Source organism: Phodopus roborovskii, unplaced genomic scaffold (genome assembly GCF_943737965.1).
Source record: "Phodopus roborovskii unplaced genomic scaffold, PHOROB, whole genome shotgun sequence".
Lineage (NCBI taxonomy): Eukaryota > Metazoa > Chordata > Mammalia > Rodentia > Cricetidae > Phodopus > Phodopus roborovskii.
In genome coordinates this window covers 15999221-16024308 of record NW_026126567.1, presented here as the reverse complement: position 1 = coordinate 16024308, position 25088 = coordinate 15999221, and the positions used below count along the sequence as shown (strand labels likewise).

At 39.5% G+C, this 25088-nt stretch overlaps 1 protein-coding gene across 1 annotated transcript in view; it reads right to left on the bottom strand.

The window, feature by feature from the left end:
- Cpq (carboxypeptidase Q) overlaps positions 1-25088 on the bottom strand; it is a 363792-nt gene that overhangs the window by 140108 nt on the left and 198596 nt on the right. The window contains exon 5 of the mRNA XM_051202536.1: positions 11892-12003. Within this exon, the coding sequence (XP_051058493.1) occupies positions 11892-12003 (112 nt within the window). The remainder of the gene's footprint in view (positions 1-11891; positions 12004-25088) is intronic.

Here is a 25088-nt window from a genome sequence, read left to right as displayed (position 1 = left end):
ATGATTGCTATTACTAGTATTATTATTAATGGCTTAGAAAAGGTCGGTCGCCATCTAAATTATTTCAAACCATCCCATCAACTACTCAAGATAAATTATTCTCATTGCAAAGAAGAAAAAGAACAGACCCATAAGAGTAAATCGTCTGCCTAAGATAATACAGCTACCACCACAGTAGGATTTGAACTCAAGAGATCTCAATTCTGAGCACTTGATTAGCTGGTTTGTACCTTCAAATATTGAGTAATATAAAGGGAAGGTGGGCTAAAGGGCTGTAAAGTCAAAGATATCATAAGTTCTCAAGATGCTGGTGTCACCAAATAATCAGATGATGATCTAATATGATGACACTAGCAATATTAAAAGCAGCCCATTTGATAAAGTGAATGTTTTTGAACACTCTGTTTAGCCCTGTGATGGTCACATACCCACTAGAAACTTTCTGTTCCTATTGCTCACATTTGGGAATAATCACAGTTTTACAGGGAATAATGTAAATTATTTCTTTGCTTGGGGATGATTTTCAAAACTAGGTAACCATGCAGGTTGGAACAGCTGTTCTTAAAACATGTCAGCATTTCCCACAGACCTGTGTTATGGGACATTTACTGGAACAGAACTCACTGGGGGCTGCCTAAACCACAGCTTTTGCAAATGCTGGAAGGGTGGAGGCATAAAAATGCAGCCCTGGAACCCAGGCACCTTCCCTTTGAAACATTGAGCTTATTAAGGGCATGAGCTGGGGCTGACGGACCACAGAGCAATATGCATACTCAGGAACTCCAAAGCTGTGCCTTAACAATGTCGGGATCTCCCTGCTCAGTTCCTCGGTATTGTGGTGTTGATTCTTTCATTTTAGAAATTTATCGGAACTTTCATTTTAGAAGTAAGTCCTCTCATGTCAATCTCACACACAGTTAAACATCCCTAAAGGCTCCTGCTGCCTAGAGCATCCTCACACTTCCGCTCTGCATCCAGTCCTGCCTTCACAAACTGACGTTTTTCATTTGATCCACATCCTATCCCTCTCACTCACCAATTGCTTCAGATTTACAGAAACATTCTCTCCCCCTTAAACCACGGGCCTCCAAGAGTTCTGATTTTTTCTTACCACCTACCTTTTTGAGACTTAGCACAAATATCTTTGCCCATGGGAAGCCATTGCTCTTAGATCATGAGCTCTTAGCAGAAGGAACTGTGTCCTCTCCATTTGATGTGCCTGTTACGACACAGCCACTTACTGAAACACAATCACTTCCTTGTAGGCCACCATACTATATGGTGATATCGCAACGAGGCATCTAACTCTTCCAGGCAGACCCATCGTAGATTTGCATGCACTCCATTCTTGAGTGGGAGAAAACTCACTCAGACACTAATGTTACATTGTTGTAGTCTGTGTCCCCTCCTCTCCCAGAAGCTATGCTTCCTTTACCATTGCAAATTCTAGAAAAACGAGGACCAATTGAATTCACCCTCTCTTAGAATTCATTTGTCATGTCCTTCCCGGTTCTCTATCAGAAAGAGAGTGATTGGAGGTCTCCATTATGTTTACTTGTACACTAAAATGGTACATTCTCATCAAGTGGTAGAACAATAATAGCAACATTCAAATAGCCTATAGCTCTAAAATGACCACAGATTTGCCCACACCACATCCAAACTACAAGGCAAACCACAATCTAAAAGAGTCATTTTAGACAAATCTTATTTTATTCCATGGGCGTATCTTACAGACCAATTTATGCACAACTTGTCTTTTTGTACATGCCAGCAGAAATGCCTATGTTAGCTGAATGAGATATAAGGATGCCAAGTGTTTTAGTGAAACAAAGTGAATTTGAATCTCAAAACAAGTTTTCAGCAATTTCCATCCTTTAAAAAAAAAAATTGTTTTCCACAAGTCTTATGTGAAAGCCAGACATTGCATAACTTACCACAACAGGAAAGATTTATTTGAATTAAAAAAAGGGAGAAGATCCCTCAAAAGTGCATGAGAATTGCAAATGTCCTATGACCCCAAACCCACTTTTAGAAATGATTAAAAAGAGGAAACTAGGAAAAGGGTTCACACCTTTGACATTTCTAATTCTTCTATTGTTGTAGGCATTTGCTTAAATAAGTACAGATATAAAAAGGTAAGACCAAAGTTTTCTCAGAAAAATAAATATAAGCAAGCCACCACCTACACATGAAAAAGCAAATTAAAAAACAACAAACTGAATGGTGAGGGGATTTTTAAACAAGTCAATTTTCTGTTCAGCTTTACAAGTGACTGTTGTCTCTAGAAGTAGTAAAGAACAATGACTTCAATAAGACTCTTGATCTAAGGTCATCACTCTCCTATCTTTTCTTCATAAAATAATTGTAGAGAAAGAGAATCCACTGCAGGAGTAGACAGAGTTCCTGAAATGTTTTAAGATAAAAATTTCCTGTAGAAAAACTAAGATTCACAAGAAAAACATGGTAGAGGGAAGATTTAACATATATCAAGCAATATTCCATTTATTTTAAAATAAAACACACTGGGAAAGTGTGAATAACTAGCCATTGTTCAAGCTGTTTTCTTCTGGGTGAATATAAATGCTGCCTAAGTATGGTTTTTATAGGTCAATTATGGAACTACCACATAGTCCCAAAGGTATCCAGGGATTTAAAATGGAAACAGCTCTAAATCCACTGGCTTTTAACAACATGAAAGACATTTTGGTGGTCATTCTTAGTGGCTTCTTTAGCTCTACCACTCTCAGAATGCCCCAGGACAGTGTGCTCAAAACACATTCTTTCAACAAATGTCATTGCTGAAAAACGAAATTACTAAGAGGGAGTTTCCTAAACCCATCTATTCACAGTATATATTTTTCTCTTTCTGTGTACTATCTCTTGACAGGCTCTGAAAGAGTGTTCCTTGAGTCAGGATAGGGATGCTATTCCAGTGAACCATCATTCTGGAGTGCTTACCAGTAGGATTAGGGTTGGAGTCAAGATGTTTGATTTCCATTTTCCACAGGACAGACAGCTGGGGCACCTTAAGTCAGACATGTACATGTGACTTTCCTCTGCAAGGCTATTAACAGGAAGACATGACTGTGTGTGCAGTAGAGTCTTTGCACATCGCACCATGCAGTAAACACAGCTGGTACTTTTGCTATAGCCAGAGATCTGACACTCTGGGGTGAATGCCATCCCAATCCCAAGTGCTATCTCTTTTCTAGAGCCAGTCCCTATATGGGCTCAGGGCCCTCACTATCTCTGGTCCTTTCATTTAAAAGACTTTTACCTCATTTTGAGCTGCTATTTCTTTACACCAATTACACTAGAGTAGATTTCCTGGTACTTTTCCAGGGCAGATCTGATGAGAAGCTGGGTAAAGAACACTTCCTCATCTGTGTTTTCATTTTTGAGAGAGCCTTTGCCTTAGAGATGGCTGCATAAGACTCCGAGAGAACCAATACCTTGGCGTGTACTTGATTGTTTTCACTGGAACATTCTGGGTCAGGCAGTCCTGGTCATTTTTCTGTAACCCTCCCTATTCTTTGCTTCCACCTGCTAGGTATGCCAAAAAAGTATTCAAAAAGTATTCAATCTGATAGCAACATCAAGACTACTCCCCCCCCCACTTTACTGTGTAAGCCTTTTTCTTCTTTATGAGAGTATAACATGCATATTACACAAGAACCTGACACTGTGCAGACACATCAAAGGGAAAGTGTGCAGCCCCTGCCACTCTGCAGCCCCCACCCCTCCCAAGACTTTCCTGACACCTCCCTCCTTTTAAATAAGTGCATTGCTGCTAGTAATTTTTGCTTCTGGCCCCTTGTACTTCAGGAATTCCTATTTATCTCTACTAAACAAAGCTCAAGGACTCAACAATCACCGTGTTGATGTTGCCCTGCCCAGCCAAACAAACAAAAATCCAAAATCCAAAACAAAAACAAAAAACAAACAAACAAACAAAACTGCCTGCCTACACCCCTCTCTTCACAGATATCCAAAGAAAACCACACGTCACAGTTCGGGAGAATCTGCAGCAATTTCATGGCTGTTTTTGAATCAAATATCACTTCTGCTTCAAGGATGTTAAGGTGGGTGGGTGTCTCCTTCCTCTTTGTTCAGGAATCTAGGATATGACCCGCTATCAACACTTCCAACACTTGTTAAGTGAGCTAGCAACAGAGCACACAAATAAGGATCTCTTAAGAGCAGACTCTCATGCTTGGCAATGATCAAAACCAGGATGCTCACATTTCATAGTTTTAGAAATATGTTTCCTGTATGTCCCACATTTCAATAACCAGGCAATGTTCTTCATTCCTTTTTTCTTTCATTTTTTTTAGAATCAAAATCCACAAATTCTAACTTCACAGAGAAGGGTAAAACTGGAACGATTCTGGAGCAGAAGATGGTTTACTTTTTTAATGACAAATGAACACTGTGAAGTATAGCAGTGTTGGCCACAGCATTGTCCACTGACACCAGAATGTTCCAGGAAAGACATCTCAAATAAACAGCTTCACATCCAGTAAACCCCCCCACACACAAACACACACACAGATACACACACAGACACACACACAGACACACACACACAGGCACACATACACAGACACACACACAGACACAAACACACACATAGGTACACACACAGACACACACACAGACACACACACTCAGACACACACACACACACACATACAGACACACAGACACACACACATAGACACACACACAGACACACACACACAAATATACACAGACACACACACACACAAATACACACAGACACAGACACACACACACACACACTCACACACACCATTCAATAGCACTTCGCAGCAAATTGCTGCTGCTGATTACTTAGGAATGACTGATTATATTTACAGAACATGAATATCTTATTAGATTAATTGAATGTAATTCAAGCTGATGGCTTGGGCAAAAGAGTTAATCTGTAAGAGTTGTAAAGTAGGAAGACAAAGGAGAAGACAGTAGAAGGCTAAGTCTTAGAAAAGGTTCTCAAATACCAGAGAGCCCTACAGGACCAACACTTCAGATTAACAAGGCACCAAGGGACTCCAACGTTCAAGCTGCCTGACATCTCATCCAAGGGATAGCATCCAAGAGGAGTGTCATTTTTCTTGGAAAAAGATTTCCACAGAGCTTTCATAATTCACCAATTAAACTTTAGCCTCAATGTAATGAAGTAATATAATTATGAACCCATGGGGGGGCATAGTCTCAGGTTACCACTGCTTCTTTTCCTTTCTTTTTGGTGGTGCTGAGGATCAAACTTGGGATCTCAAAGATGCTAAGCATATGCTCTCCTACTGAACTCTACTCTCACCCGCTAAGTTCATTTGGAATTACTGGTGTTCATCCAGACCTAGTAAGTCACACACTGGATCCAGACCCTCCTGCTAAAATACATAAATAATCTACCAACAGGAATTTAAAATCAATTTTTAAATTTCATGGCGATTATTCATTCCACAAAGCATCAGTACTGGAAGTGATCAGAAGACATCTGAGACATATAGAAATGGACAGCGTAAAGGGGGCATTAGGCTTCCATCATACAGAATCTGGTAACTTAAATGCCAAAGGGAGATGTTAGTGATCTCATGTCAGCTGGCTCTAGAGTTGCACTATTATAACTAAAATATTAAGAAGGCAGAGTGGTTACTAATGGGGCTAGAGGTTAGAAAAGCATCATCTTCTCTTACACTGAAGTTGTTTTTCAGAGTCATGCTTATTAAGTCATAACATAACATTTATTGAGGCCTTGGGTTTGGTCAGGCCCTCTTGTAAATAGATTAGGTTAATGATTCCTTTAATTTTCAAAACAAGCATGAGAAATAGGAACTATTATTATCCTTACCTCCTAATGGGGAAACTGAGGCACAAGGAGTCAAAGGTTAAAGTTAGGAATTTGCTGATCAGAGGTATGGACAATAAAGGTGGTCAAGCTCCAGTGTCCTGTGGAATTTATTTATTTATTTTCAAGACAGGATTCTTCTGTGTAGCCCTGGCTGTCCTGGAACTCTCTGTACACCAGGGTAATCTCTAATTAAGAGATCCACCTGTCTCTGACTCTTGGAAATGCTAGAATTAAAGGTGTGTACTACCATGCCCAGCTCATGTCCTGTGTTTTTAACAGTGTGTCAATGCTACCTCACAACACATACTCAAAATAAATGCTAGTCTTTATTTTGGAATTTAAGTTATATGAATTTTCAGAAATCTTTATGAGATTACAGCTCTGAATTTAAAATATGAATCAGTAGCTACAAAAATCAAAACAAAACAAAGAAAGAAACAAAACCCCCAAACAACAACAAAAACTGAACCCAGTGCTTTCAAAGACAGGACTATAGACACTCTGCATGTTGTCTGACATTTATCCATGAAATTGAAATCAATTAACAGTGGTGTAGGTTCCCATGCTGAGGACCAGAGCACAAAGATTCAATATGTAGAGAGTACCCAATTTTTGTTTCAAGCTAGAGCAAATAAAATACTCCAGAAGATTGTAATTGAGTAGAGAGGAGAAAGATGAAGTCCAGAGTGTTCCGATGATCTGCCCAAGGCCAGAAGTCTGTAGAACAGGGTGACCTAAACCCAGCTCCAATGAACTAGTTTCCTGTTTTATTCCACCAGTCCATCTCCATCAAATTGGTGAAACACACTGAAATAAAGTTAATTTCCAGAATAAACATCTGTGTTCCATAAGGACAAATGCTTGATTTCTGTGTATTTTCCCCTAGAACTCATTTTGTTCTGGAATGATTGAGAGGGAAAGGGAGAGACACCAAGGGATGGGAAGGAGGGAGGGCTCCACATAAAATCTAGGCCTTTTCTGAAGGTGTGCCCTTGGGTTTTATTTGTTGAGCAGTTTCTCTCTTGAACCTGACCCAGTTGTAAAAGTAGGCATGGAAAGTCTTTCTCTGCTTCTGACAATGCCTGTGGGCAATTGTGGAGGTCTCCGGCTCTTAGCTAAGGCTCTTTGAACAGGCAGCACACCCTAAAACTCGGTGTCATCTACACAGGGCTTCACAGAAAGCATGGCGGCTGCTCAAGGCTTCCAATTAGTTTGTCTAATATTTTTTTTCCCCAAAAGATCCCAAGTTAATTTACCTAGAGATACTTTGTTTATTTATGTGTCTTCAAATCAGGGCAACTGTTCTTATCCTCCACCCCAAGATATCTAGAGACATTTTTACTGTTACAATTTTTGGGGGTAGTGGTGAATGGTAGTGGCTACTAGTGGTTAGAGTCTGAGGTGTTATGAAATCTCACGACACAATCTGAAAATACCAATAGTGCCAAGGTTGAGAAATACATAAAATGTCACAAAAGGCAGGGAGTGGTGGCACACGCCTTCAATTCGAGCACTCAGGAGGCAGAGGCAGGTGGAGCTCTGTGAATTGATGGCCAGCCTGGTCTACAAAGCTACACAGAGAAACCCTGTCTCAAAAACAAACAATAACAACAAAAATCACCCAAAGAGTTTTTCATTTCTACAATTTAAAACACAAGTAAAATATAAATTAAAATAATACATCAAAGATTTGCTTAAAACAAGGTCATTTCAGCAATCTACTGTTAGGAAGACTGACAATATTTCCTTTTTGAGACAGAGTCTCATATAGCTCAGGCCGGCCTCAAACTCACTATGTACCTGAGGATGACCTTGAATTCTTGATCTGCTTGCGTTCACCTCCTGATTACTACAATGCATGACATATTCATCTTTATGAATTGAACCAGTGGCTTCATGCATGTGAGGCAGACATTCAACCAACTTGTATCACAATTTGTATCACAAATAAGCAATTTTTTAATTCACTTATGTAGAAAACTAGAATTTCCTGGAGTAGATTTCCTATAAAAATGATAGGAAATCATGAATTTAGAGACATATGCTATTGTGGGATATTTGTATACTGTATGAAGATACGTTGTTGTGATTAGTTTAATAAAGAGCTGGACATTCAATAACTAGGCAGGAAGTATAGGTGGAACTTCTGGGCAGAAAGAGGAAGTAGGAGAAGATAACTGAGGAGCTGAGGAGATGCCAACGATACTTGGGGGCGGGGGAAGGGGGAATCAGACATACAGAGTGAAGGAAAGGTAAAAAGTCACAAGGCAAAACATAGATTAATATAAATGGGTTAATTTAAGTTATGAGAGCTAGTGGGACAAGCTTAAGGTAAAGCCCAGCTTTCATAATTAACAATAAATCTCAGTGTTGTTATTTGTGGTTTGATGGCTGATGATGTAGGTTGATTGGCGCCCAATATGGGTGAGATACACAGGACCTAGGGAAGCTTTTTACACAGATCCGAGCACACAAACACGGAGCCAGACTTCCCAGTCCTGCACTCTCTCAGGCAGACCACAGTATACAGAGACACAGCTCCTGGCCATTGCCTGCAGGCTTGAGCCAGTAAGCACCATGTGGGTTTAAGGCTTAACTTACATGGTCAGAGAAGGCTGAAGGGGAGCAGTAAAGCGGTCCAGACTGAGAAAAACTTTAAACAAATAAAAACATAGGTATAGATAGTCATAGAGCAAAAATAGTTTAAAAATTAAAGTCTGTAAAGAGAGAGTAAAGTAATATAAAGAAAAAGCCATGTAAGAATGGGAGATACACAGGGCATCTGGGTTCTGTATGGTGCTTTGTTGACTTTGAATATTTGAAGGCTGAGGAGTGAATGGAGAGACATTGGATTATGAAAGGGATCGGTGAATTAAGCCACCCAATATATTTTAGAGATGTCTTGGTTTCAAAATGTTTTGCAACTGGGGAGAGGTTATACCTTTGTTTCTACAGGAAACTAAAGCATGGTTCTCTTCAAAATTAATAAAGATCAAATTTGGTTGGGGAGACCTCCTGAAAACCTTGGTTACAGACATGAAGAAACCAAGAAAGACTATAGGACAAAGTGACATATAAGGCTGATCTCTCTACTAAGAGAAAAGCTCTGAGATTAGACAAGACATAATACATCTTGTTGGCTACGGAGTCTTCATGACTTATGATTACACGCAGTCCTTTCATATAACATGAATAGAGATTTATATCCCAGTTTGTTTGTACAGTTCAAAACAGACATAAAATTAACAGATGCTTTTTACCTGTTCAAACACATAACAAAAAAAAATCATCTTTAGCTGACTTGTGCACACTGTACATTCCATACTTGTGTTAATAGAGATATGTGTACATACAAACATATCTGTATTAAAAGTTTGTATGTTTTCAGAAAAAAAGAAGAACCAGATACCAATAAAGACAAGACAAACAGCTCAGGTGATCCAGCCTTTCAGAATCCTCTGTTGCAGTTTCTTCAAAATCTATACCCAGAACAACTTCAAAACTGCTAGCTAAGATAGTTCAACCTCACAGACTACTTCAGCCAGACTTCAGATAAGCCCTACATTTCCCCATCATACCATGACCAGACAACAGCTAGCTCTATCTTAATTTTCTCAGGGTCTCCTGAAGATGACTGTCATTATCCCCAAACAACAGAAAGCAGTCTAGAGAACATGAAGCCCACATTCCCAAGAGGTGGAGTACATGGTTATTGATCATTTGGTGGTCTATGGATGTTTGTTGTCATTTAGGGGGATTGATTATAAATTGTTACTGATCATTGTCAGGGAGAAAGCTAAACAAAGCAATATATAAAAATATATAGAAATATACAAATGATGTGATAAAAGGGTAGATTGTTGAGTTCAGTTTTGAACAACCACTAATCTCAAATATTTTACATTGGTATGGGTTTTTGTATATTTATATACATTAAGGTTATTTTGTTATACTGTATATATGTTTCTACTTCTGTTTAAGGTACTGTACCTATGCAACTCTTTAAAAATATTATGTAAACTTTATTCCTTAAAAAGCTCTTTAGGATAATAAAGAAAAATAGGTTAGTAGCTAGTTGTTTATAATAATCAAATTTATAGTCATACTAGGTATCTTTTCAAGGTCAAACAGAGATATATTGTAAATAGATAAATGGTCTTCAAACACTTAAAAGCCCTACAGATTATGACATTTAAGTGTTTTAATCACATAAGGCTTTTAATGACAATGAGAAGCATCTATTCCTGGCAGCACTTATCTACTTCAAAAAAGGATGATACGCACTGAAGAATCTCCACGTGGACTTTGCTTTTATTGTGACAAAGTTAGCCACTGGGCAAAAAACTGCCCTTGCCTAGACTGCTGACAGTATGATATCCACAAAAGAAGACAATTGCCAAACTTTGCCAAGACAAGGTAGGAGAGTCCTTCAAATACTTTTTATTTCACACACACACACAAAAATGTCTGTCAGATATTCTTGGCCTATAGCATGACTATTCAGGCAATCAGGTGTCCCTCTCATTTCTATAGTTTTGTAAGTTGTTTTCTCTGCACTTCCTTTTTACTTAGGTAATATTATAACCTTCTTGGGTCTCTGATGAAGGTAAAGATGAAAGAGTTATAGTTATAGTTTTCCTTGTTACTAAACTTAAAGAAAATACAAGAGAAGTATAACATGCTTAAGTTTGAAAGACATAAAAGATTAAATGGTTTATCTAAGAAACTGTTTTGAGATCTAAAAAGTTGTAGGTAGGTAAAACAAATTATTATAGAAAATGTTTTAGGTATAAAACTTTAAATTCATCAAGATGAGATAGGTAATAGAGCATTTTCTTCAAATTGCCAAATACATATGAACTGAACATTATAAATATAATTCTTACTTGATAATTGTTCTTATTGCATATAGTTCTATGTTAGAGTTAAAACCTTTCCTTTTTTATTTAGACAAAAGGGGAAAATGTTGTGGGATATTTGTACACTGTGTGAAGGTGTATTGCTGTGACTGGTGTAATAAAAAGCTGAGCGGCCATAGCTAGGCAGGAGGTATAGATGGGAAATCTAGGGAGAAAAAAGAAGAGGAGAAAGAATCTAGGTATGAGGAAGACACCAAGAGACATGGAAAAGAAACAGAAGGTCTGAGATGGAAGAGAGGTAATGCCTCATGATAGAATATAGATTAATAAAAAATAAGTTATAAGAGCTAATAGGACAAGCCTAAGCTAAGGCCAAGCTTTCATAATCAATAATAAGTCTCCATGTCATTATTTCTGAGCTGGCTACCCAAAGAAAAGTCCAATAATATATGCTTAAATAGCCAATGGATATTTTGACCTCTATGGCATCTGAAACAGAACTTATTCTTCAATTTCCATCCAGGATACTCAAATGATGTAGAACTTCTGGTTCAGGGAACTCTTGATTCAGACTATTCTGCTGTTTCTAACCACACTCCCTTTAGACAAGCATATCAAAGGGGACTATACATACTCCATTTGCATATAAGGTTCCCAAAAGAAGCCATGTCTTTCAATGCCTGCTCTTCTCAGCAATATCTAGGACCAGTTTCTTAGACTGGGTTCATACCATGGCTGTGGGAATCATTTTTTATTTTAAGCACTAACATACTCTTTAATGTCTATAGAAAAATGGCTGGCTTTTTTTCTACTCTTTCACAGCCTAATGCTATTTTATGATGAAAAGATAAGGAAGAGGGGAGCAGTTAATTCTTCTCTGCTTTTGGCAGTGGTCTTACACAGTCTCCAACTGATGTGGTTACATTCGTTCTGGTTTTATTTTTGCTCGTTTTCATCAGCGGGTGACAATAATATTTGGTACTTTAGATGTCTGGAGTACACTTGAATTAAAAACTATTTCTATCCTGGCAGTAAACTGAGAAATATATAAACCAAAGGAGCATCTTTGCTCGCACCACAAAAACGCATCCATTATGGAGTTTCTATGGAGTTAACAAGTCACTACTGAGACTCTCAAGTCTATAAATATTTACCAAGATCTTTAACGAGTGAGAGTGCTTCCCAAGATATGAAGGCTCCACCACCGTCATCCATGGCGCCCTGCCCAACATCCCAGCTGTCCAGATGTCCACTGACCAGTACAACCTATAATAAATAATAAAAAAGAGGAAAACACTGAGCAAGATAACATCAAAGAAGACATTCAAGTATTTTAAACATGAAGATCAAAAGTTTTATATTTGTGTTTTAAAAGACACATATTGTTTCTAGTGGGAAATATGGTACAACATTGGTACAATTCCAAATTCATCCTCAGAGTGGTGAAACCGCTCCCCTTGTGCCTCACTATCAATAATATAAAGGAATTTGTTCATTGATAAATGGTTTTTAAAATTTTTATCTTATTGCTTAAAGTCAAAATTCCTTTAAAAAGGAGCTCAAAGTTTTAACCATATTTTCAACTGGTTGTTGATTCTAGATCTTGATACTCAATAATCTTATCAAATCAAATTCAAATATAAACATGGGAGCAATAATTTATTTTTTTTAAATGATTGTGTTCTTTAAGTTATAAATTATTTTGGTGTTGAATAAATAAGACTTAAAACCTAGGTCTAATTGAAGAGATATTGCTATTTGTGTTAGGGTAATTATAAATAAATGTGGAGATTAAAAGTTTAAATTACTATAAATTTAAATGTTATTTAAAGGAACATCAGTGATTAATTATTTTTCAAAAAATGAAAGTGATTTCATTAGAACTAAAATAAGCCTTTCCTTCCATTACTGGTGATAGAATCCAAGGCCTTATGAGTGCCGGAGAAGTGCTAGACTGTTAATTCACATACCTAGATGCTAGTGGATTAATATGTATGCACACATCTACAACTATCCCCAAATAAAATGGTGCTATGTCAATAAAGTGCTGATATAAAAAATACCCTGGTCCCTATGCATCATATAATACACAAACATGGATCAGATAGATTACAGAGCTGGATAATGACTTTAGGGAAAACAGCTTTGTCAACTTAGAGTAGGCAACAGTTTCCTAACAGTTGCAAAAAATCATTAATCATAAAAATAGTAAGTTAGACTTTGCAAGAGTTATGAATATCTCCCCATCCAAGGAACTTCTATGAGAGTTAAAAGGTATTTTTCAGGGAGAAAAATCCATCTTTAATACAATAACAGACTTATATACATGTGTTGTATAAAGAATTCCCACAAAACAACAACAGTCAATTGACAGAAAAATGGTCAAAATACTCATACAGACAACTGACATAGTTACAGAAAAGATAAAAAAATGCCAATAACCATAGAGACAAAGTACCCAGGATCATTATCATCAAAGATAGAAAAACAGAACACATTAAATCTATAGCCATCAGCTAGGTAGCTAAAATGAAAATGTCAAAAAGTAGTTAGAAGGCAGCATAATTAAATTCTCAAACATTGTTGGTGTGGGGAGTTGTATATACAACCACCCTGGAAAACCATGTGACCTATGGACTGTGAACATAAATACATGCTATGACCCAGAGATCTTACTCCTAGTTATATGATGTATCCGTGTGTGTGTGTGTGTGTGTGTGTGTGTGTGTGTGTGTGTGTGTGCACGCGCGCTTTAACTATGATAGTTTTAATAACAATTTTAATAGCTATGTCCTCCTCTGAAAGGGAAAATATCCAAATGTCTGTTGAAAGTAAAATGAATAAATTAATTGTATTCTTGAGAGGAGCACCGCAAAACAATAAGAACAAACAAATACAACACATGATGAACAGCATGAAGAATTAAAGAAGCCAGATAAAAATCCCTATCTTCATAAAGCATAAGGACAAACAAAATAGGAAAGTGGTTCCCTTTGTCCAGGGGTGTGAGAATGGAAGGAGATTTTGTTGAGCTGCCATGCTTCTGATGTGGACACTATGCAGTGTACTTAACTCATACACTTAGCAGGTGTGAACTCTCCCTGGCAACATCAAACTCAACAACATTATTAGAAGTTCAGCATATTGATATGATGCATGGCAAGCTGTCAGAAAACCAAAGTTGAATCAATCTTGTTGATGGCTAACATGAAAATTCATCATTATCTTGTGGGAGAGCTGGGGCCTAAAATATCACTGAGACCTTTGTGCTGCCTGTTCACTGAGCAGCTGAAAGATCTCCCGGTGACTTACAGCTGACCCAGCCTAGTATGACTTCATTGTAGTCACAAACAAGGATAATGCCCCAGACTAATAAATGGCCATATAATGAACCCAAATGGATTGTTTCTAAGGGGGAAGCAAAAACAAAGCAAAAACAAAGAAAAAAAGAGCATGTTGCAATAGCAGAGTCTTCTGACTGAGAAAGTACTGCCATCCCAGAGAAGTCAGGGTGTGCTCTGTCACAGCCTCATGACCCAGGACCATTGTTCCAGTAAGGCTGCCATAGAGTAAAACACAAAAGATACTCCAATTAACTAACTTTTCTTTTAGTTCATTCAGGAGTAACCACCACATCAAGGCAGCCATCATTTTATATTTCTGAATTCTTCCACAATTACTGAGGTCATTTCATAACTGCATTTCTTTGTGTCTCTTACAAGCTTCCACTCTCCAGATAGCAATTACCACTTACATTAGCAGTCATGACAGGAAAGATTGCTTGGAGTAGTAAAAAATTAAATTATATACTATACGTTCAGACCTTTGCCACAGTGCTATACAAGAAAAAAAGATATCATTTTGATTGTGAGAGTTTTAAAACATTTTCACATAATAAAATGTTGGGGCCCACAATCTGAAACTTAAAAATTCACTACCTATTTTAATATGGTAATGACAAAATTACCTCTAAATAGTAGCATTTGAAAAACAAATTTGAAATTCTCTCATTGCAAAAGCTTCTACATACATGTAGAAAACAGCAGTGAAAATTTCATTCAAAATGGTACCAGGCCAGTCTTTAACATTCTACTGCAGCCTAGAAGAAAACCACCCAGAAAAATACACAAACTCCCAGGGAAGCTGAGAGCCTGTCCTGGGCCATGGTCAGGCACAAATGAACATTTATTGCAATAAAGTTGGATCTGATTTAAGCAAGCAAAACAGAAACAGACTGCCTAGAACATTAGTAAACTCAAGGTTCATGGTTATTTAGCACCTGGCAAAGGGGAACATCATCCCTTCATCCTAATCCCTTAAAAGCATAAACAGCTAAGAAAGAAAAGTTGGGGTACCTCCCATCATGTGCTGCCACCTTAGAGTTGGGTAGAGCTCTAAGAACCTCTTTCCCTCAAATGACCTTTCCATTACCTTCTCTTCTAAATACATCAACAAGTAAGAGGCATTGAAAACAACAAAAAATGGCTATAGCAGCCAAAGAAAGACAATAGGAAGGAAGGGACATAAAGAGTCTGGTGACCTGAAATGTGAGATGTGCTCTCTGTGAAGCACAAGTTACCATACCTCTAGTGGCTACTGGAGGCTTGGGCCTGAGTGCAAAGCAGCCTGGGGAATTAGACTGATAAGGTGTAAAGCCTTGCAGCCAGCTGTGGCTCTGAGAGTGGAAAAGGATGGAATTAGGAGAGAAGAACACAACCTCTTAGGGTATTGTCATGCTCTGAGACTCTAGGTCCAAATGGATTTTCCTGATTAAAAGATGAACAAGAACACGAACAAAAACAGAACAAAGAGTGGTCTGCGAGGCAGTATATTTTTATGAAAATGCTCTAATATGCACTATCAGGGAAAACATCAGGGTCTTTAGCTGTTATGCATGATGTCCTACAATTTCATCAAGTCCTCACTATGTGTTATAGATGCAGAAATAAGCAAATATTCTGTTGTAAGTGAGTCACATTCTGGAGGAAAAGACAAAAAAGAAGAAGTAAATAACTATTATAAGTACAGTTTTATATGGTGTAAAGGCAAAGCTGTCATGATGACAGGCACAAATCTGTGACCTAAGTCCTGGGAGGCTCAGGCGGGTAGATTGCCAGTCTGAGACCAGTTGGGCTACACAGGAAGTCTATGTTGTAAAACAATAAAGAGAAATGGAGAAGGAAAGATGGGGACAGGGAAAGGGGCAGACAGAGAAAACAGAGGTATAGTGGCAGGGACTGGAAATGTTGTGTGTAGGGGGGTGAGTTCTCTCCCCAAGGAGATAGCATTTGAATATGGAGACTGCTGTGGTTTGAGTAAAAATGGCCCTCACAGGAGTGGCACTATTAGGAGGCATGGCCTTGTTGGAGAGGTGTGGCTTTGTTGGAGGAAGTGCGCCACTAGTGGGTGGGCTTTGAGGTTTAAGATGCTTAAGCCTGATCAGTGTGTCACAGTCACATTCTGCTGCGTGTGGATCCAGATGTGGAACTCTCAGCTACCTGTCCAGCACCAGATCTGCCTGCACACCACACGGCTTCCTGCCATGGCAATAACTGACTAAACCTCTGAACTGTAAGCCACCCAATTAAACGTTCTTCCTTTAGAAGAGATGCTGTGGTCGTGGTGTCTCTTCACAGCAATAGAACCCTAACGAGGATGGAGACCTAAAATTCTAAGCGGCTCGGGAACACATGCAAAAGCTCTGAGTGGAAACAGGGGCAGCAGGTTTGAGGACCGATGATCTGGTGTGAGGACAGCAGGGCAACAGTAGCTGCTGGAACGACGTGCAGGCTGTGGAAGACACACAGACACGCACGCCACAGAGGGGAATTCTAGAGGGGAAGACAGATGTATGCGCTGAAACTAATTCATCCAAAGTCAGTTTTATGAGGGAAAACCAGTCAGCCTTAGGAAAATGGACTTCCCTGACAACAAGGAAAGTAAAATAATCCACAGAACCACAACTTGCTGAAAAACATAACTTCATTTTGACCAGGAGGGTTAAATCTCGGGGGATAACATGGACCTTCAAGGAGAAATGAAATTGCATGTCAGGGGAAGTTGGAAAAGCAGGAGCAATGGAAATGCCAATCAATGTGTGTGAATGTGGGTCGGCACAAGCATCTAGAACCCCCGCAACCCCACGCAGAAGTGTTAGTGTTCTTAGTCACCGCTCCATGGCTGTGAAGAGACTTGCTTACAGTTTCAGAGGTTTAGTCTTTTATTATTATGGCAGGGAGCACAGAGGCATGATGCTGGAGAAGGAGCTGAGAGTTCCTCATCTGGATCGGTGGGCAGCAGGAAGAGAGAGAGCCACTCCGCCTGGCTTGAGCTTCTGGGGCCTCAAAGGCCATCCCCCAGTGACACACTTCCTCCAAAAATGCCACGCCTCCTAATCCTTTCAAATAGTGCCACTCCTTAAGCATTTAAACGTGTGAACATATCGGGACCATTCTTAGTCAGACCATCACAATTAGGCACCCATTCTCTAGATCTTCCACACAGGCCTCCATTTGGTGATCCCAAGAGAGACTAGGTTCAGGGAAAAGCCCCAGGAAGCTGCTTCAATGGCAACGGGACATGGGTGCTTCTGGAAGGCAGGCCACAAACACACTTCCAGAGTCTTCTTTGTATAAGGTAGAAAATGGTCCTGACCGTCACTTCTTGCACAGACTGGGGGCTATGCATGGAGCCACTAGAGCATACTTTCTTCCCTGCAATGGCATGAAAGAGGACATCTGTAGCTCTGGGGCACACAGAGCTCCCATGTCCAGGGTGCCACAAGAGCAGGCTGAACAGATCTATGTCTCTGCTGTAGGAAGGCAGAGTATGGGTGGGACAGTGAAAAGGGAAGAAATACTGAAAAGCCGACTCTTGAGCTCAGACACACAGAAAGGGGAAAGAGGGACAAGAAGCCACCCTTTCCAGAGCAGACGCCTGATGCTGAGTGACCAGCAGACTGAACGGCTTGCATCCGGGGAAAGGTGTAAGCAGAAAGGTATGTGGTAAGGTGCGGACAGGCAAAGGGTGCAAAGAGCCAAGGGTGAGGCTAGGACACTGGGTCCACTCCCCCAGCAACCCAGATCCAAAGCTACAACAGAGGACCTTCAGCTTGCAAAGAATGTGAACACCCAGGTTAAGAACAGAGACTATTCCAAACCTAACTGTACAGAGTAGATCTGTTTAACCCTTTTCCTACTGATGGCCACAGAATAGAAGACAGTGTGTTATGTGATGCATAGACAATGTTAACCTCAGGTTCTTCTGGTCTCCTACACACGATATCTAGTATCTGATAGAAAATGGTGAAATACAAACTAGGCAAAAAATAAAATAAAGCAAAATACAATAAGACCCACTGTCAGGACCAGACACAAATATCACTGAGACAGGTTATTAGACAGATTGCTTTAAAATATAAATAAGATGTCTGTAGAGCTAATAAAAAAGATGGGGGATTTCATTAGAAATGTCAAGACTATAATACTAAACTATACATGTTTGAAAATCACAACATATTTATAGATGACTTAGTATTTAAATGTTCATGTTAAAATCCAAACTTGCATTATCTTTATTGCTTTATCAGAAATAGAAGATGTTTTAAAAGAAGGTACAATCTGGTTGTACTTCAATGCCAACTTTACTGAATTTGGAATCACCACAGATATGTCTTGATGAGAATTTTCAGCGATGTTTAATTGCGGAGGGGAAGTCCCGTCCTCAGTGTGAGTGGCACCATCTCATGACTGAGGCACCAAAGCCAATAAAACCAGAAGAAGGTGAAGGGCAGAAGAGACATGATATTCTCCTTTCTCTACTTTCTGGTCGGTACCATTTATCAATCTGTCCCTGACATTTATGCCAGGACATATTCCATCCCTCTAAACTCAGAGCCAAATAAAACCTTCTTCTGTTAAGCTGCTGCTTATTAGGTATATAGTTGCAACAAAAAGTAACTGATAGGAAATTTGTACCAGAGTTGGCTGGGTTATTGCTATGACAAACTGATCAAGTAAATTGTAAACACTCAAACTGACTTACAGGCAAAATTTGGAAAAGTTTGGACCTGTTGGATACATAATATTTAGAATGTTATCAATAGAGCTTAATGAGCTATTCTGGTGAGATAACTTGTGGTGTGGAATACTGTAAAGTTAAATGTAGAGAGAAGCCACATCTCACAAGGTTCCATGTGGAAGAAACATTGTACCAGAAATAGGTGAGAGACAATTGTGTTACAATATGACAAAACAACCCCAGTGAGGTTTACGTGTTTAAGTGAAAAACACATACTAATTTGTTTTTTGGAAAAAGTTCATGACAATATAGATACAGGCTGTGGCTGTTGCTGTTCACTGTTTCTCCTCTGCTCTGTGGCTACAGAGAGCATAATAATAAGAGAAAGATACATTTTGGTGAGAAAGGAGGAGTAAATGATCTTAAAGCTGCAGGCAGCCATAGAGAACAAGACATTGTGGAAGTTAAGACAAACCCTCCCACTTTGCACTGGGACAATAAGAAAGGTGCCTTGAAGTCAAGTCCTACCCATCAAAGACCCCAGCTGGTAAAAATACACATATCAAAGGATGATAAGACTGAGTATGCTGGTGATTGGGCTCTCTGCTTTCCAAAAGCAACTGCCTAGGGATGCATTTTCTCAGGTTTAGCCACCAAAGTGTGTGCAGAAGCCACTATATTTGTAGAAGGGGCCCCACCGATTCTTGAGGAGGCAGGAAAACAGGCAAGCTTTATCCTCATCTCATGGTACTGCTTTTTCAGGATGCAAAATTCAAGAGTTGTCTGATCATGAAGGCTTGGACCAAGGCAACTGAAGGCCACTGAAGCCAAGTAATCTATGGAAGAGTCAGGTTGTCTTATGTAAGCTATGCAGGTATTTATCTAAACCTGGTCATACTCATTGATCAACTATCAGTAGTAGGGTGCTCCTGTGGACAGCAATTATGTTCCATTTTAAGAATACACTGCCCAATCAGAAGTCAGAAATATACTTACATCTTTTTGCTTTTGTGGTTCATTTGAAGATGTTTCATGCTCCTCGGTTTATTTTTATGAGGTATATTTCAAGGCTTTGCAGGAGTCTCGGGGCTACAAAAGTTGAACACTGACATATTTGCAGTCCCAGGAAATCCTCGATTTTACATCAACAAAGATAATTATGTGTTTGAAAACTATGATCTACTAAAAATGAAGAGAAGAAATAAGGCCAAGGGTTACTGCTATGGCTATCATGTTCTTTTGGCTGCTTCACAATAGATTATGTGGAATATACTTTGGGTTTATTTTCTTTAATATGTAATCCTTTACTTGACAGCAAACTAAATCTGCCACATTATGCCTACACATGTAAGTGTAATGAGGGCGCTTAGCGATTTATCCCTACCTGATTGACATGGGCAAGTTAGGAGTCTTCTCTAAAGGGTGTTTCCTTATCTGTGGAGTGAGAGTCATAAAATAAACTTATTTGTGAAGTCTGTTGTAAGAGTTAAATGTGATGATGATTTATCACCATCATAGCGCCTGGTACAAATATAAACTCCTTAAATGTTGGCTCATATTGAATTTGCTCTAATTATATCAAGATGGCCTCAGAAAATTGCATACAATTCTCTCTTGGAAAGATTCCCTTGGACTTTTGTAGTATACACATAGATTCCTACACATTGCTTCACAAGGCAGTAGTTCACCATAGAGTTCTGTGTGCTGCAGGTTTGAAGCACAGAGAATATCATCACAAGCACATGCTATTTAGAAATGTGACAAATATTCTAAAAATGTTGTTTGCGGAGCCCAATTTAAAACAGCATGAATTGATTCCATTTGAAAACACCATGTGCTATGAGAGAGCTAGGTTACATTCTCATTTGTATCATGTATTTGCAAAAGGTGAAAATCTTTAGCTTAAGCAATGACAAACAGTTGTCCCTCAGGAACCCTGGAGTTTCTAGGTAACTAAGAAGCACTAGGTTTAAACTAGCTTCCACCATGCATCTGAGGTTCATTTCTTGTGATTTTGATGGTGCCTGTTTCAATTTAGATTGCAGTAACAGAGCTGATGACACTGGGCATGGCATGGCTGCCTCTAGCAGGGCTTGACTACAGGGAGAAATCATCAAAGGCTTGGCAGAGTTCATGGAGAAATGAGAAGCCTGAGCTGGTATATAAAGCATTTCCTGATACCACATTTGGGTACCTTGTGGAGTAGAGACATTGCTAAGAATAGAGATTGAAAAAGAACGAGGGATTTTTATTGTTATTTCAGACATATATGGTGCAATGTTGTTTAAGATCAAAGAAGATGCAATGGCCTGTGAAAGGGGCCGTTTTATCTGTTTCAACATGAGATCTAATCATTTATAACTTAAGATCTTCAACAAACTGAAATAAGGTAAGAGATGTCACAATGTTGCCTTTGAACTCTTTTTTCCTGCAGAGTGAAGATCACATAGGTTTTAGAGCTCTCCCTCTGCCATTGACTGGGAACTCCCAGGCAGCCCTTGAACCATCTGGGCCCCTATTTCTTCCTATTTTCTTTTCTTTTCTTTTCTCTTTCCTCCCTCCCTCATTCCCTCCTTCCCTCCCTCTTCCTTCCTTCCTTCCTTCCTTTCTTTCTCTCTTCTTTCTTTCTCTCTCTCCTCCCTCCCTCCTTCCCACCTGCCCACTAGACTGCCTACCTTCATTTCTTTTGTGGAATGGTTTGAAGACAGGGTTTCTTGGTACAACAGTCCTAGCTGTGCCACTACCACCCAGCTATGTTCCTTGAAAAGTAGACGTTAACAACTGTCCTCGTTGCTACTGCAACAGCCATCGCTCAGTGAAGCACTTGGAACTGGGAGGACGTCCTATTCATCTGGTTTCAAAATCTGCTTGAGCTTTTAATCTGTGTTATCATTATCGAAATGCCTGCCCAACAGATATGGTGTGTGTTGTTATTAATGTGGCTTTTTCTAAGAGAACTTCTCAAGCTGCTGGGGGACAAGAAACAAACTGGGGTGGGAGGTAGCTAGGACCATGCCTAGGAAAAGTTTAAAAATGCAAAGCCTGGCATCTCCAAGTTCTAATAGACATCTACTGGGTAGAGGAGACAAGGGGGCTTTGCACCACAGCATTCTGCTTGGAAACACCAACTCCCTCATGGCAAACATCTTTCTATTTCCTTCACCCACATCCTCGCAGGCCTGTAAAACAGTAGTGTGAACTCAAGCTGATTTCCCTGTTTAGTAATAAAGTATGACTCAGAATCCATCTGGTTTATTCTTTTGAAGAAAACATTGTTCCCTCTTGTGATCACTGCACACTTAAAATCCATTTCCCAATAATTACTCCAACCTTTATCATTTCAGTGACACAAACCTATTGAAGAAGTCTACTTTCAACTACTGTGTAATGTAACTCACTTTATCTCAGTGACCAGAATAAACATGAGCACATTTTTAAAAGATTGACCTTTACTATGGTCTGCAAAGGTCAGAACTATGGGCAAGAAATTAAAGCCAGAAACAAAACATGTCTTAAAGAAGAGACTTCTGGTCAACATGTTTGCACAAATTTACCCTTACTGCTCCAAGCATGTGGCAAATAGAATGTAATAATAAAAATGAAAAAACAAAAGGCCACCATTTGTTTCCAAGAAGCAGAGAAGTCTGACTTGGCACCAAACCCACTTGAGAGCAGATGATAAGCTGGGTGAAGGTGAGGAAGGGTTCTTCTACACCCTCTGAAAGTTCTCATATTTACCTTGAAACCTTCTGTGATGCAGTCTTAAATGTATAGGGGCCATTAGTTACTGTAAGACTAAAAGGAGTATGTACTCGCCAATTCTATGCTTCTAGTGTGGTTGCTGTATTTGAATCTTATATATCCAAATCTCTCTCTGTGTGTATGTATTTTTAATCCAAGGCATTTAGAAGATACTGTGCCAATGTAGATCCTGCCACAGAAACTGGTTTAGCATGATTTAACCCTGGATTTCTGAGATATTTTATCCATGCTTTTAACAAGCATTTACCAAACCACGGTGGACTGGAGACAGAGTGACGCATATGCCACAGAAGTCCTCTAGCCAAAGGATGGTGGACAAGGATAACTCTAGACAATGGGGACTGCAGTGAAATCCAGTGATGTGCCAGAGACATAGGACTAGGTGGCTAAGAAGATAAAACCTGAGTTGAGGTGGGAAATACTCGAGGCGTCACGGATACTGGCTGAATTTAGATTTGGAAATTATGATGAGCATGCTAATTTAAGAAAAAAATTAAAAACAACCAAAAGCTAAAATCTAGAAATGCTGAAAAAGAATGCCTTCTCTTGTAGCAAATTGCAATAAATTCAATTAAAAAAAATTGCCCAGGAAAGATTCAACATAGCAAACTAAGATGTGATTTTTCAGAACTATTCTTCTAATCATGGACAATCATTGACTAATTTTGCTTTTGAAAGGAAAATAATCTGTGTATCTAATTATTATAGCAGTTCTGTGGGAGGGGGCCAGAGAGAAGGATAGTTCTGGAGGAGAGGGGCCTGCCTATCAAGAACAGCAGGGATGTGACTCTGGTACCAAGCAAGAGGGCCTGGTGGAATAACAGGGAACAGGGTGCAGATGTGACATTTTACAGAGCTGACAGAAGGCTAACAAATGGGAAACAACCTCAAGCTGAGCAATGCATGCCATTGGTGGCATCCATGGGCCAGCAGGGCCCATGGATTCTATGCTATGTGAAACAAGTTGTCACTGCTCTCAGACAAGTCCCTTTGGTCGATACCCCTTGTACCATCTGTGAGTAGAGATCTGAGAGTAGAGTAACAGTGTGGAGACCTTCCTCAAGAAGAGATGCTATTTAGGAACAAGTAGAAACCAGTTGACGGAGGATTCGCACCAGGCGGACACGATGAAACGGAGACGATCAAACACAGCAGAAGCGGAACCGTGTTTTAGTCAAAAGCAGAATTAGTATATCTGTAGTGCAGATTATTTTACAGAACTGGGAGTACTTCCAACTTCAGGCCTAACTTGAAAGAGGTGATAAGTTGGATATAAATACAAAAACTAATCATGCTACTAGGCATTCAGAAACTGCTCAATCAAACCTTTTATGGGATGGCACATTCTGACTAAGTCAACTTCCTGATTAGCTAGATTAGATTTTATTTTTTTAAACAGAGTTGTCACTCTTCATCACAAGGACCAGCTAAGATCAATGGAACAGTACAGATGGTTAGCTCAAAGTGCATGTGTGCATATGTGTGCAGAATACTTAAGAGTGTTACAAATGGTGTATCCCGACAGCAGTAGCCCCGAGAACCATGAAACACGCGTAGCGACTGAAAGTGAAGGGTTACGAACTTACGTTTTCCTCTGCCCACCCAACATCCTCATAAACATTCCCACTTTCACTCTGTGTGCTTTCTACCTCTGTCAATCCTTGCTGGACTGGAGCAGTTTGCCTCCAAGAGGGCAGGATCCAGGGTTGCCTTGACCATCATTCAACCTTCACTGCCTTAGGGTACCCAAGAGTTAGTCTCCAGCCGCCCCTGCTCTTTCTGTGGGATGGCAGAGGTGACATCTGTCTACATTTGCTTAAAGCAGTCTCATTCTATAAGCCCAGAACCCAGCAGAGAAGCTCTCTATAAGCAATATAATAAAAGCGCCAGGATGTAGAGTGAGCCTTTTGTCCTCTCACTACAGCTGGAAGGAAGGAGGATTTTACACCATTCAGGAAGCACAGTCTATGGAAGGAAGAATTCATTCGAGGTAGTTTCCTCTATCAAGGCCACTTGAAGAGGTTGGGGAAAAAGTAAATATGCCAACACTGTAACCTTTCAAAAGTACAACTATTGAAAAAAGAGCACATTGGTAGTGTGCTGTTCAAATATTCTAAAACAATGAGTAGCTTGACATTTTTCAAACAAATATTTTAAAACGCATGTCCACATGTGTGCTGGAAATTAATGCCATTTGTTCAACAATAATAGACTTGATTCATATTCACTCTCATACAGTGGATTATATTTTCTGATTTCATTAAACCTTCAAAAGGTTACAGCTGGCTGACATATGAAAAGCTCTACACCTCCAAAAGAGGAAATTTGCACCAGGCCCTTGGTTATATGATTACTCCCCAGAAGAGATGGAGGAGCAGAGAACTGTGTTCCTTCCCCTCACTGATTACACATTCAAGCCAGATGACAGAAGCAGTGCTCACAAACATGAGCTTGAGCATAGGGACTGCGGAGTCCCTGGAGAGGAGTCCTTTGCAATTGAGTCTTGGGGGCCTGGATCTGCAAGCCATAAAATGCAAAGCTGGTGGGCACCACAGTGGGACCATGTGTGC